Source organism: Penicillium robsamsonii (genome assembly GCF_028829455.1).
Source record: "Penicillium robsamsonii strain IBT 29466 chromosome Unknown utg000003l_segment0_segment0, whole genome shotgun sequence".
Lineage (NCBI taxonomy): Eukaryota > Fungi > Ascomycota > Eurotiomycetes > Eurotiales > Aspergillaceae > Penicillium > Penicillium robsamsonii.
In genome coordinates, this window is record NW_026643221.1 from 1501474 (window position 1) to 1518380 (window position 16907).

The window sequence follows — 16907 nt, forward strand, 5'->3', positions numbered from 1 at the left end:
CAGAATCCGAATTAATATACAATACTGTATTCTATGACATTGGAAGTCCAGTAGATTATATCTAGGTTTTACCTACCTTGCAGGATGCAGATGGCCCTACGCTAATGCGGGTGCTAGTTCAAATGTAAAAAGCTAACTGTACAACCATTGGTGGGTAGTCTCCCCCCTGCTTATAGAGACTTGGCAGGGAGATTCGAGGGCTCGGATCAATTTGCGAACGCGCTATCATTAGGGCATATTGGTGAGGATACGGAGTAGAGTAGCTCGAATTATGATGTGTCCGACAAAATCGACCAAAGGAAAATCTGGGCTAGCGTCTGTACATATAATCTTATGTGACTGCCAACGGCCAATTTCGCCAAGATCTCAATGCAAATGTGTATGAGTACCGAGATAATCTGAAAGAATAGCTTGGACAGCTGGAAAGGCAGCCGTCTCTGTGTACATAACCGGAAGGGATAAACCGAAGGCTTTTGTTTACACGAATGCCTGAACCTCCAGTACTTAGTCTCGGGCCACATGGTTGAATGTGCCGGAAAAGCCGCTTTAGCGTTGCTCACCTAATATGTGATAGTCCAGATCGGCCCCGAGATGTTAAAAGAACACCTCTCCCTCCATCTGGTCGAGCGTGCAAATTTTAGATGACCAAAAATGCATTTGATCAAGTTCATTTCGCTAGGGCTTTTGCTTCTGGTGGACAGCGTTGCTTCATGCAATAACCCCCCATTGCGTAAAGAATGGTAAGCCACATGGCGGAGGCTGAATTGATTTGGCTTTTCAATATTGACCTTTTTGCTTTTTTTCTCAGGAGAGATCTGAGTATGCGCGAACGCCGCGACTATATCCGTGCAGTTCGCTGCCTGGCGGCACGGCCAGCTATGACTGGTCTCGAGAATGTAGTTACGCATTTCGATGATTTCCAAGCTACGCACAGTGACCAAACCCCCAATATTCACTGGGTGGTAAGTGCTCATCTTTCCCGATCTATCGATTGTTGATCATGCTGATCACATCACTATGCATAGGGTCACTTCGTCCTCTGGCATCGATACTACCTCGCTACCTATGAGAAGGCTCTACGAGAAGAGTGTGGCTACCAAGGTGGCCAGCCGTAAGAATACACTTTCTGTCGTTTGTAAATGCCTAGGAAATAATCCACTAACCCCAATCACAGCTACTGGAACTGGTCCCTGGATGCATCCTCGACAGACAACAGCTCCATGGCCATCTTTGAGACCGACATCTTCGACCCTGTCCGAGGATTCGGAGGAAACGGCAAATACATGCCGGCCAACGAGACGCAGAACCCCTTGAATCTGACCGGCCGAACTGGTGGCGGTTGTGTTGAGGATGGTCCCTTTGCTCCTCCTAACTTCATGCTTGCCGTTGGTCATCCCAAGGGACAACCCGACTGCCTTCGTCGTGACTATATCCCATCGATTATGAACTTCTTCTCACGCCAAAGTCTCGTAGACCATGTGCAGGCCCAGTCTGACTATACCACTTTTGCACGGGCACTTGAAAATATTCCTGCCTTCACTCAGCCTAATATCCATGGCGGTGGGCATTTCGGTGTTGGGGGCGTGCTCGGAACATTGGGTGACCAAGCTCTCAGCCCTGGTGGTAAGCTTTCTTCTCTTGGTTACTATGACTGTGTGTGCTGATAAGCCTAGATCCTCTCTTCTATCTACACCACGGGAATGTTGATCGTATCTTCTGGGAGTGGCAGCAGAAGGACCTGCCGACTCGCTACCATCAAGTTGGGGGCCCTGTAAAGTCGATGGATTATACTGGAGTGAATGTTACCCTCGATTTCGAGATCAACATTGGAAAGCTCGCCCCCAACGCTACACTTGAGAGTTTGCTTAATACTGAGGGTGGTACTTTGTGCTATAGCTACTGGAATAATGGTAAAAGCTAAAGGTATGCAGGTGCACAGAAAGGCTTTATGTAACGAGGTACATCATACTGTACATCATACTTCTCTTTGTATAGAAACCAATAAATTCAAGCTGTATAGACAATTCTACAGAACGTAGCAATACAGTACATACATGTACTATATGCCTGAAGCCCATTGATTCTCGCAACGAAATTTAAAGCTTTCGCAAATCTCAGTTTGGATCTCAGCCACGCTAGGCAAGTACAAGATTGATCAATTATTCTTTCCATTTGTATAATCGTAATATCGTAGTATTTCTATGTTTATGGTAAGTTTAAAAAAAGGGGGGTATCTAAGAGAGTTCGCTAGTGCTCAATTGATATATATATGGCAAAGCAGGCCGGTTCATGCAAACTCCCGGTGCGCATTCTCATACTGGGCACGAATTAGCTCGTTCTCGATCACGCGTCTCTTAGCATTTTCTTCCTCGCTAGAGTTGTCTTTGAACACATGGTCCATCTGCTCGAGAGTTCGACCCTTGGTTTCTGGCACAAAGAAGTAAGTCCACATTCCGGCGAGTATGCAAAAGACGGCGAAGAAGACGTAAGCACCGTAACCGGTGTCTTGGACGAGAGGCGGGGTGATGAGGCCCTGCATGGATAATTAGCAACTTCGACACATGGTGTAACCTAATAATGACAACGAGAAACTTACAATGATGAAGTTGTTGAGCCAGTTGGAGCAAGTTGAAAGAGCAACACCCTTTGCACGAAGGGAAGAAGGGAAGATTTCTGACTATGTTAGATTGGCGCTTGATAACAGGATGAAAGAAGAAAGACACACCGGAAGGCATAGCCCACGGGATAGGACCCCAGGAAGCCCCAAAGGCAAGCATGTAGAATAGTAGGAAGGCCACACTGGTCCACCCTTCTGCTTTGTGGGACGGCCAATCGGAAGAAAAAATCCCGACCAAAGCAGCAATAATAATGTGGGATACGGCCATGAGAGCTGCGCCAACTATAAGCAACTTGCGACGACCGACGACGTCCATAGTCCAGATACTAGTGGTGACACCCACTAACTGTACCACGTTGAGGACGCCGGACATGATCAGTTGCATGCTCGAATCGAGACCCATTGTCGCAAAGAGGGTGGGAGAGTAGTAAATCAGAGCGTTGATACCGATGAACTATCCATGTGGTTAGCATGTGTCGGTTATCTCCACATACAAAGAACTAACTTGTTGGAAGAATCCCAGTCCAATACCAATGTGAGTACGACGCCAGCAGCCCTTCCTGAAGCAATCGGCCCACGATGAAATCTCCTGCAGAATGGAGTTCTTTGTGCCACCACCTTGTAAATCTGGATGGTTTTCCCTGTTCATTTGCTGGTGGAAGCGAACTTCGGCCTGAATATCCATAAGCTCCTGTCGAATGCGCCTGTCGGAGGCTGGCAGGGAACGGAGTCTGCAAAGACTCTCAAGAGCTTCCTCATCGCGACCCTTTGAAGCCAGCCAACGGGGCGAGAACGGAAGAGCGTATACACCGGCAGCGAGGACAAAACCCGGGATCAATTGAAGTAGGAAAGGGAGGCGCCATGCCCATTCACCGACCATGTATTGTGTGCCATAGGTAATCCAAAAGGCAATCACAATGCCGAGGACAATGCACCATTCTTCGAGAACCAGGAGAGTACCACGGCATTCGGGGGGACCTAGTAGGAGAGATTGGAATAAGCATGTATATTACATATATGAGGAAGGAACCCTCCGAGGAGAATACATACTTATTTCGGAGATGTACAATGGTGCAACCATAGACAACATTCCGATTCCGACACCGCCAATTAGCCGAGCCACCGTCAACATGGGGTAACCATAGGCAGCAGTCTGAAGCACAGAGCCAACAGTGAAGATGGCAACGGCGACAAGAATCGAATACCGTCGCGAGATCTTATCCGCAATCCAGCCCTGGTTGAGAGCACCAATCAAAGCCCCCAACTCAATCATCGCCGTCAACAAACCTTTCGCAAAGCCTGAGCCCGGGTTACCCTCTTCTATCCGCGGAAATTCCGCCAAGAACTGGTCCATGACCAGAATCACCGACACAACACCTTGATCATAACCAAAAAGCAAACCACCTAGCGTTGAGCAGGCGGCACACAGGACCACGAACGGGTTGGCTGCCAGACCGCGCAGACCGGGTGGGCCATAGGGTTCGCGGTCTGAGGCAATGTTGTCGGCATGGTGAGAGAAGCCATCCACCACGGGATCATGGGATAGTTCTTTTGTAGCGGGAATGTCATCAGCCATTTTGAATGGAGATTGAGAGGGGAGTTATAGAACTCGAAGATTATGTGATTGAAGCGGCAAACGCTTTGATATTCACACTGTACCCAGGAGGCACTCCGATATTTATACCCATTCCCCCAAATTAACATGCTGGGGTAGTATAAAAGGTTAGTTTCCTCCGTGAATTGGGGCCTATAGGGAGCGTGCCCCTCCCCCGGCTAGAAAACCCAATGAGACCAGGGCTCGGGATCCAAGTCGGGGTAGATGACGAAGTAACCGGTTCGGCCAGCGGGGTTGGGGAAGATCGGCACCATTTGCGATTGTGGGGAAAACACGGAGAAGGACAATAGCATGTCGTCGATTGGTGGCGGCTATTGGTACAATTCTTGGACGTTTCAACTTCCTTTTGTGTCTATACTCGGCCTTTGAGAAATAAAGCTCTCAGCCACAACTTTATTGCGCCTGGCCCAGGCCAGGATAGGTCAAGTGGAAGACAAGCCTATCCCTGTAGGGCATATCCGCTTTTGCTTTGACCCTAGAAATAGTATGGTGGTTGTCACTACATCTTCAGTATTGATATCAGCTTCTGCTATCCTTTCACTCTACATTTGCCTATATATAGATAGTAAGATATCCAACAGGGGTTGAACAAAGCAATCACTATCACGAGATGCAGTGACGAAACCTGCCAAGTTCGAAGATACATATACATATGTATGATTAGAACTCTATCATTTTCGGGCCGGGGCATGCATTTCGGAAAGTCAAGTGACTATAAGCCGATCTATCCCGTGATGGTGTAAGACATGGGCCTGATCCCTTCATCTGACTGAATTAATAAGTAGAATAGGCAGAATAGGCAAAATAGTCAGTATAAGTAGAGTACTTAGATAATATCCAGAGCAGATTCCCCACGGGGTGTAGGGTAGATTCCTAGATTCCGAAAAATCCCCTTGAGAAGTTCGGAATTCATTGTCCACTTTGACGTGGAGAAAAGCCCAAGCTGAGCGGTGTCGTTTCCGGTAACCATTTTCCCCCCACGGATTCCAGTTCCCGACCCTCCTCACCCTGCAACCTTCGATTTCCCACTTCATTTTGCAAATAATGGCTTCCTTCATGGGGGACCTGTGGTCCAGCATCTTCACCCCAGGACCCACCCCAACGCTTTTGATCGCAACCAACGTCACCTTCGCCGCACTCCAGCTTATCTTCCTTGCACTCCTCCTAGCCACCTACAGCCTCCACTTTGTCGCCTTATCCACCATCAGCGCTGGACTATGGTGGGCCATCAACTGGTTCGCCGCCGAGGTGCAGCTTGCCCAACAGGCGCAGGAGGCCGAGAAAGCAAAACAAGAGGGTGACAACGCGAAGACGCGCCGGAAGAGCCCCGTAGGAGAAAGCGCCGACAGCGACACGGAGACTGAAGCCGTCGTCGCCAAGAAGACAGATAAGTCTACTGCTGTCACCACTGGGAGTGCAACGTCTGGGTTGCTGCCTACGGCGCGCGATCACAAGAAGCGGCCCAACGCCGGTGGTGAGGGATCTGGGTATGGGAGCACTGATAGTGAGTGGGAGAAGGTTGATGATACTCAGTCTTGAGGGATACTTGGCACTCCAGGATGCAACACGTTGCTTCGAAATATCTACACAAGTCTCAGTGGAACATGGTTGCACACTGCATGCTCACCAGGTCCCGGACCTTGCAACGAATGCGTAGGGCGCGTTTATGGTGATACAAACTCTGTCTCGACCTTTTGCATACCGTGGCTGGGATCTGGATTTGATTTTGGATTTGGATTCGTATATACGCAATGCCCTCTTGTCTATTTGTCTTGGATCGATACCCCATACTATGTAGATGGTGAAGTTTACAGCAGCTCGCGCTTGGTTTTGATTTCAGCAGGAGTTCAATACCCTATTTCTCTCTGAATACATTCATTAACAATAACATAACAATAAAAACAACCCATTTACCGTACAAAAGTGAGTATGTAAACAAAACCAGTGGAGTTGAAGCTTTAGCAAAGCATCCACGTGACCTTCCTTCAATCCAAACATTGAACTCCGTCGCAACATAACAGAGGCAACCATCGAACACAATCGAAGCAGCAACCCAAAAACTTAACAGCGAGCTGCATCTCACAATGTCCGATGTCCCTTGATCAAAATGCTTTCAACCGTACCCCTCAATGTGGGACGTAGGCGCGTCTGCGGCTCCGTCTTCTCCCCCGCGTCTCTCGAAGCCCACCCGCCGAAGTCGACCTCGGATTTCCAACACGAGCAGACACCAATCGCGTCATTCCAAGAATCCACCGACTCCTCATCGACCTTCAAAGCAGACTCGCAATCAACCTCATTTGCGACGATTGGGGGATCGACAGACGCTGCATCCCCAGAGGAAGACACATTAAACCAGGCGCGACAGGCGGCGAAAGAGTTTCTATCTGTGCCCAATCTGGGATTCGAGTTACTTTACAACTTCCGGAATACCGATGGAACCCAGGTGTTGAAAGAATGGAACCGGCTCAGCCCTCCGTCGAAGGAGATGGCCGAGGCGCTGGAGTATCTTATGCGAGCTTCTCCGTGGACGTTGTTTGAATGGTATGGGAATGATATTCGGAGGCATTTTCTGGTTAATTTTCGGACAGGGCTATCTAAGGTATGAAAATTGAATTTGGTTGGTCTGTCCATGCTAACGTTCTTGCAGCTGTTGAAGTCCCCGGGAGAAGGTCTGCTCCGCACAATCGTGGACTGCCTACAGCTTGCGCGTCGGATCTATCTCGCTCCCGTCGTGCAATACCTGCTTCCGTTAATAGCTACTCCCCACCCAGGAGGGTTCTTGGCTCAACTACAGCGTGCCTTTCATACAGTGGTTCAATACAGTCTACCATGGAAGAAGATTTCGCCGCTTCTCGCCAGAGAGCTTACGCAAGATGCTGTGATTATCTTAGGCATCGATACCTTAGACGAGGATTCTGATGCGGACAGAATGAGTCTTGATGGAACGGAGATGGAACGGGCATACTCTGTCTCGTACAAAGACTGGAGGCAAGAGTCACCCGAAGCCCAGACACATATGATGACAGAGGGGGAAAATAGCTGTGTGACCATGGCACGGGATCGACTTTTGGCGTTTCTCAACGGTCTGCAACTTGTCGGTCTTGGCGGTGACCAGGCCCAGAAGGTCTTCGCCAACGTGATGAACGTTATGATGGGAGACTTCATTCGCGCTGCATACGCGGGTGAGTGGGAGTCGCCCTCAACCGCACCGCAGCACCTGGAACAATGGGTCGAAAATGTCTATGCACGGCTGGCTGTGCAGGTTCTTGCCATCATCCATTCCGACCCCACTGGAACCCAATCCGGGGCAATGGAAGTGAGCTTTCGCGACGTTGAAAAGTGGCAAGTGATAGGTATTGCCCGGCTGGGAAAGCTGCGAGTTAGTGAGCTCTTTGATGTGGTTGTTGATTGGCCTGTCAGCAGCGGGGCGGTGGAGGATCTGCGACGTTTCACAAGCAACTCGTCTGGAGCACGATTGTATGTGACGCATTTCTTTTCTATTAACTTGCTTCAGCGGTTGCTGCACCCCGGTGCTTCCACAGTTGAAATCTTGCAGGTTTACATCTCGATCATTCGAGCATTCCATATCTTGGACCCCAAGGGTGTTCTGCTGGATCGCATCGCTCGACCGATCCGACGATACCTGAGAGACCGCGATGACACCGTCAAGGTGATTGTTAGTGGTCTATTGGCGGACCCCACGGCAGCCGATGGACCGGCAACTACCGGCGACACCTTGACAGAGCTGGCGGCAGAGCTGACCAAGGTCCACCAGCATTCCATGCAAAACAATAGGAGCGAACTAGACTATGACGATTTGTACTGGGTGCCTGATCCAGTTGATGCTGCTCCCGACTATAAAAAGTCGAGGAGTGTAGATGTCATTGACAGTCTGGTTAGCTTGTTCGACTCGAAGGAAACCTTCGTGAAGGAAATGCAGACTCTTCTCGCCGACCGCCTCATCCAAAAACGCCAGAACTACGACCAAGAGATTACAGTACTAGAGCTCCTGAAGGTCCGATTTGGTGATTCGGCACTACAGGCATGTGAGGTGATGCTGAAAGATATCGCCGACTCGCGACGTCTCGACCTCACCGTACGGAATGATCAGATATTGTCTGGACATCGGAAGGAAGGAGGCGTTGGAAAACTCCACGCCAAGATTCTATCACGCTTCTTCTGGCCGGAGTTCCAAGAGCAAGAATTCAAGGTCCCCGATGAAATCATCGAACTGCAAGAGCGGTACGCGACTTGCTTCGAAAAGCGCAAGGACTCGCGCAAGCTCATGTGGCGTAACGCGCTGGGTCAGGTCACCGTCGAGCTGGAGCTGGAGAACCATACCTTCAAAGACGAAGTGACAACCTGGCAAGCAACCGTAATTTATGCCTTCCAGTCTGACTCAAGCGAACCCGCCACAAAAACAATCCCGGAACTCGCCGACGAGCTCGAGATGACACCGCCCCTTGTACGCAGCGCCTGTCTCTTCTGGGTCAGCAAGCGCATCCTCACCGAAGTACACCGCGACACGTTCCGCGTGTTGGAAATCCTCCCCACAGAAGAGGAGGAACACCATGCGCACACAGCCGGTGACTTTAGCGACGCCTCGGACAGCGAAGCAGGCGACACGGCCAACGCAGCCGCAGCGGCTGAAGCAGCGGCAGCAGCGGCAGCAAAGGAATCCGCCGAGGCGGCTGCCATGGAGAAAATGAATGTCCATTGGCAGTTCATTGTGGGCATGCTCACGAATCAAGGACCAATGGCTCTGAATCGGATTGTTATGATGCTGAAGATAGCCGTTCCTGGTGGGTTCCCCTTCAGCAACGAGGAGTTGCGCGAGTTCTTGGGTGGTATGGTTTCGAAGGGCAAATTGGAGATTGTCAATGGGGGTAATTACAAGATCGTGCATTAGCACCAGGCGTCTATTGAGTGTGGGCTTTTTTTTCTTCTCTTTCTTTGGCGTTGCTGGAACAGATGTACAAAATACCCTTTAAAGAATATGATTTATGAATGATAGATAGGCTAGGTAGGTGTAGGGTCTTCACATCTAAATCTGCCTGACATTTTTTCATGTTCTTCCTTATCACATCAACTCGCTTTACTCACATATTCAGACACAACTTCCATCCTTCAAGTAATTTGACTTGCTTTCCCCCACAATCCTTTGCAGCACAGGGTTTGGTCTGACCTGAGCCACACAACTATAGAGAATAAACATAATGGGAAACAGGCACTCGGCAACAAACAATGAGGAACGAAGAGTGTAAATCAACCCAAGAGAGATCGGACACCGGGTTACGGAGAGCTATCTCATGGCAAGAACAAGAGATCCGCTCAAACAGCATGGTGTTCAGCTCCTGACCGTCAATAGACAGTCATAGTTTCAGATTGGCTGTGCATTAATATTCTCCGCTGGCGATTCTTAATCTACTATCTTAGAGGGGGCAGAAGATCACCAAATTCATTTGCTATGTACAAGAATACAGCTAACTGTAGTGTAATTTATTAAGATAACATAACATATTCGGTAAGCGGGTGGTCCATGTAAGCCAGTGGTCCACCCCAAAACACATAGTAAATGCGATAAATTACAATTTGATATCTCAAACAACGATGGTTTGTGTGGACTTTTCCTTATAGCTGAATGCTTTTTATATGCTATCTCTACACTCTAGGGAGTTTAAAGAAATTTAGTAAACTTGTGAGGTTTATATATACTCTAGAGCTTTTGCCGTGTAATTTTCGATACCGCAATAATGCAAGTTTTCGATTTATTCGAAATTGATATATACTACTAAGAATGCTTATCGGTAGCTATCGGCAAGTAATTAAATAAAACAAAGACGTTGGTTGTTGAGATAGAAGTGTAGCAAATATCGCATCTACTATGTGTTTCGGGGTGGATCACTGGCTTACATGGACCACCCGCTTACCGAATACGTTAGCAGTTTTATACGTCTAAATTAGGAAAGGTGAACTTTTTTAATGTAAATGAGGGCGGGCAGCTAAATGGTTTTAATGAGATCGCCTATCCTGCTGAAGGGGCCGAAGAGTAGGGCGGCAAGAGGGACCTTGGGCTCTAAAATTGTTTATAAGTCTAGATTTTTGTGTTGACCTGTGGGGGAGAGTAGAGAGATCCACTAGCGGAGTAGACAAATGACGCACTGTCAAACTAATACATCCCTTTGTATTGATAATGGGCAGGTAGAGTAATAAGTAATAGAATAGAATCGGTATCTCGGAAAGCAAATGTCTAATGCAGCCGTTTAAACGCCCGGTGGAACCCCGGGAATGAGGTCGATGTTACGCACTTTTTTCACACTTGGACCTAGTATGATCGTCAGAAAAGTTTCTGCACATGCAAACTAATCAAGTCTGCAGGGACGAACAAATACGTGTATTCGGTACGGAGTACATAGGGGAAATAATCTCATCCACGTGGAATTGGGAAATGATCGGTAAATTTCGGTACATGTCTTAGGATTACAGTTCATAATACAGAGCACCATTACTATTTACTTCTATTAATTATGTTCAAGGGCGTTTAACTAGTACGACATACGGAACACGGGGGGTGTTAATTATATCCAATTGAGAACCCAACGGGTTGCAAGATGTCGTTATTATCTTCTCCCTTACCTCTATTACATTGGTAGGCTCCCAGATTTTAGCCGATCGGGGGGCCGATTTATGGGGGTCCACCCTGTTCACTGACCTTGGGAGTATTTCACAGCACAGGATGACTCAGTGGATACCCAGTGTTCACAAACCCTAGCCTTGGAAGGTTTTAATATTGACCATCCTTTTTGTTGATTGCCTTTGCATTAAAAATGTATTGACATGTCCGTCAGAAGATGGCCAATTAAACATACATGGCTAGGTTATTTTCACGAGGTATCCAACATCTTGTCGAGCTATGAATACAGTGAAAAGGAAACTCATTGGAGTTGGTATAGACAAGCGTAATAAAGGTCTCGATCTTCACCGACACAGATAGCATTGTTCATCCATGGTGGTGCCGTGCTTATAGCTTCTTGTCATATCCGTCGTTTTGGCGTTGAGACTGATGTGTCTTCTGCGACTTGCCTGCCTCTTTTTGACCATCAAGTATCGCGAATGATCTAGAAGTAGCTTTTAAGGGCTTTTTGCGGCCAAAAGCAACTCGTTCGAATTGAAACGCGTTTATCAGCTTAGGAAGGTGACCTTTACCATTCATATAGGATGTAACCCTGCGAGGCACAAAGTATGGCCACGATGGTTGTGGATCGGCTAAATCCAAGAGGTAGCATCTAAAATACATATTTAATCTAGATAAGAGAAATAGGGAAGAAATAATTATTTTCATAGGTACTTGGAATGCTTAACCTTTGCAGACGCTACTGGAAGTATGGCCGGATGATTGTGGTCGTGTGAAAAATATTTTACAGGTTCAATAAGGGTCCTTATTAAATTTTTAAGAAACTATTAAAACATGATAAAACCGCAATTTTGGACAATCTGTGCGGACATGATAACTAACTGTAATGTAAACTTTTATGTAGAAATCACTTCGCATGGTTGCGTGATCTTCTGGGTAAGCTGCCCTGTATCGAACATTATCGGTTTCGAGTACTAAGCATGCAGAATCAAGAGAAGCCTAGGTCATCAGCGAGTTCCATAGGTTAACCGCAGCCTGGCCAGTGAGGCCAGCAGTTGCCTCCTTCGCGGCATAGCACTGATCAATAGTGGCCTGCGGCGCATTGCATGGGCTCCTGAGACGGTTGCAGATGAGATCTTGCGGGGTAGCGATGTCATGTGAAGAACCGAATGGGAAGTCTGACTGGTTGTTGGTGGTGTAGGCCCACTCATTGCGATTATCCAGGCCATACTCATACCTGATGGTCGGGTCCGAGCAGGTACCGTAGTCGAGTGTTGGAGTTGGAGTAGGTGAAGTGGTGGTAGTTGTGGTGGTTGTAGGTGAAGTAGTGGAGGTGGTTGCTGTAGTAGTCGGCGAGGTAGTGGTAGTTGTAGTGGTTGTAGGTGAAGTAGTGGAGGTGGTTGCTGTAGTAGTTAGTGATGTGGTGGAGGTGGTTGCTGCAATAGCTGGTGAGTTGGTGGAAGTTGTGGTGGTTGTAGGTGAAGTAGTGGAGGTGGTTGCTGTAGTAGTCGGTGAGGTAGTGGTAGTTGTAGTGGTTGTAGGTGAAGTGGTGGAAGTGGTAGTGGTTGTAGGTGAAGTAGTGGAGGTGGTTGCTGCAATAGCTGGTGAGTTAGTGGAAGTTGTGGTGGTTGTAGGTGAAGTAGTGGAGGTGGTTGCTGCAATAGCTGGTGAGTTAGTGGAAGTTGTGGTGGTTGTAGGTGAAGTAGTGGAGGTGGTTGCTGTAGTAGTCGGTGAGGTAGTGGTAGTTGTAGTGGTTGTAGGTGAAGTGGTGGAAGTGGTAGTGGTTGTAGGTGAAGTAGTGGAGGTGGTTGCTGCAATAGCTGGTGAGTTAGTGGAAGTTGTGGTGGTTGTAGGTGAAGTAGTGGAGGTGGTTGCTGCAATAGCTGGTGAGTTAGTGGAAGTTGTGGTGGTTGTAGGTGAAGTAGTGGAGGTGGTTGCTGTAGTAGTCGGTGAGGTAGTGGTAGTTGTAGTGGTTGTAGGTGAAGTGGTGGAAGTGGTAGTGGTTGTAGGTGAAGTAGTGGAGGTGGTTGCTGCAATAGCTGGAGAGTTGGTGGAAGTTGTGGTGGTTGTAGGTGAAGTAGTGGAGGTGGTTGCTGCAATAGCTGGTGAGGTAGTGGTAGTTGTAGTGGTTGTAGGTGAAGTGGTGGAAGTGGTAGTGGTTGTAGGTGAAGTAGTGGAGGTGGTTGCTGCAATAGCTGGAGAGTTGGTGGAAGTTGTGGTGGTTGTAGGTGAAGTAGTGGAGGTGGTTGCTGCAATAGCTGGTGAGGTAGTGGTAGTTGTAGTGGTTGTAGGTGAAGTGGTGGAAGTGGTAGTGGTTGTAGGTGAAGTAGTGGAGGTGGTTGCTGCAATAGCTGGTGAGGTAGTGGTAGTTGTAGTGGTTGTAGGTGAAGTGGTGGAAGTGGTAGTGGTTGTAGGTGAAGTAGTGGAGGTGGTTGCTGCAATAGCTGGTGAGGTAGTGGTAGTTGTAGTGGTTGTAGGTGAAGTGGTGGAAGTGGTAGTGGTTGTAGGTGAAGTAGTGGAGGTGGTTGCTGCAATAGCTGGAGAGTTGGTGGAAGTTGTGGTGGTTGTAGGTGAAGTAGTGGAGGTGGTTGCTGCAATAGCTGGTGAGGTAGTGGTAGTTGTAGTGGTTGTAGGTGAAGTGGTGGAAGTGGTAGTGGTTGTAGGTGAAGTAGTGGAGGTGGTTGCTGCAATAGCTGGAGAGTTGGTGGAAGTTGTGGTGGTTGTAGGTGAAGTAGTGGAGGTGGTTGCTGCAATAGCTGGTGAGGTAGTGGTAGTTGTAGTGGTTGTAGGTGAAGTGGTGGAAGTGGTAGTGGTTGTAGGTGAAGTAGTGGAGGTGGTTGCTGCAATAGCTGGTGAGTTGGTGGAAGTTGTGGTGGTTGTAGTTGAAGTGGTGGAAGTGGTAATTGTTGTGGTTGTACTAGTCGGTGAGGTAGTGGTAGTTGTAATTGTTATAGGTGAAGTAGTGGAGGTGGTTGCTGCAAGAGCTGGTGAGTTGGTGGAAGTTGTGGTGGTTGTAGGTGAAGTGGTGGAAGTGGTTGTAGTTGGCGAGCTAGTACTTGTTGTGGATGTTTTCGGCGAAGTAGTGGAAGTGGTGGTTGTTATAGTTGTTGCCGGTGAAGTTATCGGAGATGAAAAACTCGTTGTGGGTGACGTAGTTATCGAAGAGGGTGGTGAGGTAGTACTTGTGGTTGTTTCTGGTGAAGCAGTTGTCGATGAACAACTCGTAGTGGTAGTCTGAGAGGTTGGCGAACTAGCGGGCAAAATACTCGTAGTTGGCTCGGGACTCAAAGTATCACACGAGGTGCTATGCTTGGGATGGGTAGCCCAGCTAGGTGGTGTTCTATCTCCTTGATGATCCCCCAGATTGTGGAGCTCCTCATCATGATTATCATTGCCCCATTTGTGAATATTCTGGAATGGATCTGTCGGGGCGGCATTCTCCAAGAATACCAAGGAATCCCTGTTCCACGGGGCTGGAACATCCCTTGACACATGCTCGAAGGGCGTTGCCTCCACACTCTCAGCTGACCCATCGACATGGCCTTCGAGATTGACTCTGTGCGGGTGACAAAGAGATTGCCCGATCAAAAGCAGAGAAGTGACAGCGGCGGTTGCTATTCTCATGTTGGCGGTTTTTCTTTATCCTTTGGCGATTTTTGGCTAAAATTGCAGGAAATATCATAACTTCACGTCTTTTTTATATGATCCAAGAGGATTTTAAGCTTCCAAACTTCCATGTTTTCATACGTGTATGACACAACCCCATTGAGGGTAGATATTCATAGACCCGGATGACCTAACGACAAACACTATAATCCTGACTAAAAGACACTAAGATTGTGTAATGTTCATAGTGATGTTACTACCCGTAAGGGGCCACCGAGCCATATGGAGTTGGGCGGATGTGACATTATAGACTACAAGTTTCTTCTAACTTGTCCAGCAATTGATGCATTACGATGAACCATAGACGTTGTTTCAAACACAAACCATTGATCTCTAATAGACAGAATTCTCCGCAATTAAGTAAATCCTATCTCTTTCATCTCTATCGAGTCAATCTCTATCGAGTCAATCTCGCAACCATGGGCGGCTTTATGATCAAAGAGAACAAACGCCGGCCGAAATCTCGAAACAAATCACTTGCTACACAGATAGCCCTTGTTATTCTATCAATATGGCTCTGCTACAATATTGCACTAAGTTGGAATAGTAAGTGCCAAGCCGGATATCACTTATGGTCTGTAAAGTTTACAGTAATACCAGCCACAGCCAAGCAAAACGCATCCCAATTCTACCAAAATGACCTTGCAGAAGACACTCAACGGTCGACCGCCGCACTAACCGATAGCCTCTCACGCATGCTCCTCCTCCTACCCGACGAAACGGAAACAAAGCAACTCCTCAGCCCTATCGACACAACCGGTGAAGCCAGACTACACGACTTCGGCCTCCGTACAAGACAATACAAAATCTTGTTTGAAGTCTGGACAGAGCTACACACCACAAACTCGAACGCAGACATCTCTATCCGAGACGACATACCCCAAAAAATACGAACCAACCCCCGACTCTCCACCGCCCTCTCCACAAATCCTTCCAACCTTCTCCACGCCTATGAACAATACCGCTCAGCCCTTGCCCGTCTCCAAACCTTCCTTTTCCCCTGGACATTACCCTACCATGCCGACCACCTTTCTCTCCATCATGCCCTCTCAAAAGGCGGCCGAGGCCTCGTCTTCACAGCAGGCACCCATCAACTCCCATACCTCCTCACCTCAATCCCAATACTCAGAAACCTAGGCTGCACCCTCCCAATCGAAGTCTTATACCTTGGCCCAGAAGACCTCAGTCCCGAAGCGCAACGACAGCTTGAATCTCTACCGGGTGTGCTGGCGCGCGACTTAAGTCTCATGATCTCAGATGAGGGCTGGACGCTGCGTGGATGGGCAGGGAAACCATTCGCAATCCTATTTTCCAGTTTCCGAGAAGTGATATTCATCGATGCAGATGCGCTGTTCTTGCAGAATCCGGAGATCCTTTTTGAGGATCCGGAGTACAAACAGACGGGTGCGTTATTCTTTAAAGATCGTCGTATCATGCCGGAGGATAAGAGTGGCTGGATGAGAAAGGTCTTGCCCGCTCCTATTTCTGAGATGGCGAGGGGCTCCAGGTTTTGGAAGGGGATAAGTGGACATATGCAGGAGTCTGGGGTTATGGTTGTTGATTCCTGCAGACATTTTGTGTCATTGCTTCTAGTTACGAGGATGAATGGGCCTGACCGGGATGGGAATAAGGAGAAAGGTCTGAGAGGGGTTTACGATATGCTTTTCGGTGAGTTTCTTGTATTGATTGCTGTCTGTTTCCCTTTTATCAAAGATTAGAGCTGACAATATACAGGCGATAAGGAAACCTTTTGGCTTGGCTGGGAGCTTTCTGGGTCCACATCATACGCATTTCACAAGGGAAGGGTCGGAACTATGGGCACTGTCCAAGTAAACGGACCAACACGCGGGCGACGTCTCGACGAAACAGACTCCGATTCGATTCATTCAGTCTCTTCCGAGAGCATTGAGAAACCTCCGCGGATCCAGCCCGCTTTGAGTACACGGCCTCGGGAGTATACGATCTGCGCACCGCAGCTACTCCACTTGGATCTTGCTGGGCGGCCACTGTGGTTTAATGGTTGGCTCTTACAAGATAAATTTGCAGACTCTAAGAATCAGCAGCCTGGAAAGTTTGAGAGTTTTGTACATGAGCAGCTGGAGGATGAGAAGGATCCAGAGAAATGGAAATTACATGGGAATAATGTTTGTTGCTTGAGTTCGAAGAAGGTGGCGACGTTTTTGGAGGATGAGACGGAGACTTTGAAGATGATGGTTAGGGTTGCGAGAAGAGTGGGCGTCTTTGGTTCAGATTGGCTTGATACATGATTGATTCGCTGTTGCATGTTTTCCGTCATGGCGTAGTAGCAGCATACTATTGGGGCGGTCCGATATAGTGGCGCCTCGTGGCGCACCGTTATTTACTTCTAAAGGGAG

General features: G+C 48.2%; 6 protein-coding genes across 6 annotated transcripts; 4 read left to right on the plus strand and 2 right to left on the minus strand.

The window, feature by feature from the left end:
- Positions 1–651: 651 nt before the first annotated feature.
- Positions 652–1921, plus strand: N7447_005305 (tyrosinase family protein; the record flags this gene model as incomplete). Its single annotated transcript, XM_057229567.1, has 5 exons — positions 652–740; positions 809–962; positions 1026–1111; positions 1175–1623; positions 1674–1921. The coding sequence occupies 5 exons, from the start codon at positions 652–654 to the stop codon at positions 1919–1921; spliced, it is 1026 nt and encodes a 341-aa protein (XP_057084657.1).
- A 366-nt stretch (positions 1922–2287) lies between these two features.
- On the minus strand, positions 2288–4193 carry N7447_005306 (sugar porter family MFS transporter; the record flags this gene model as incomplete). Its single annotated transcript, XM_057229568.1, has 5 exons — positions 2288–2533; positions 2597–2673; positions 2726–3071; positions 3123–3595; positions 3668–4193. The coding sequence occupies 5 exons, from the start codon at positions 4191–4193 to the stop codon at positions 2288–2290; spliced, it is 1668 nt and encodes a 555-aa protein (XP_057084658.1).
- A 1083-nt stretch (positions 4194–5276) lies between these two features.
- On the plus strand, positions 5277–5771 carry N7447_005307 (V-type ATPase assembly factor PKR1; the record flags this gene model as incomplete). Its single annotated transcript, XM_057229569.1, has 1 exon — positions 5277–5771. One exon carries the CDS (start codon positions 5277–5279, stop codon positions 5769–5771), a length of 495 nt encoding a protein of 164 aa, XP_057084659.1.
- Positions 5772–6339: 568 nt separating this feature from the next.
- N7447_005308 (anaphase promoting complex subunit 2) lies at positions 6340–9141 on the plus strand (the record flags this gene model as incomplete). The annotated part of the gene is made up of 2 exons (XM_057229570.1): positions 6340–6831; positions 6880–9141. 2 exons carry the CDS (start codon positions 6340–6342, stop codon positions 9139–9141), a joined length of 2754 nt encoding a protein of 917 aa, XP_057084660.1.
- Positions 9142–11865: 2724 nt separating this feature from the next.
- N7447_005309 (uncharacterized protein) lies at positions 11866–14490 on the minus strand (the record flags this gene model as incomplete). Its single annotated transcript, XM_057229571.1, has 1 exon — positions 11866–14490. One exon carries the CDS (start codon positions 14488–14490, stop codon positions 11866–11868), a length of 2625 nt encoding a protein of 874 aa, XP_057084661.1.
- Positions 14491–14951: 461 nt separating this feature from the next.
- On the plus strand, positions 14952–16799 carry N7447_005310 (alpha-mannosyltransferase; the record flags this gene model as incomplete). Its single annotated transcript, XM_057229572.1, has 3 exons — positions 14952–15078; positions 15139–16200; positions 16267–16799. 3 exons carry the CDS (start codon positions 14952–14954, stop codon positions 16797–16799), a joined length of 1722 nt encoding a protein of 573 aa, XP_057084662.1.
- Positions 16800–16907: the final 108 nt, after the last annotated feature.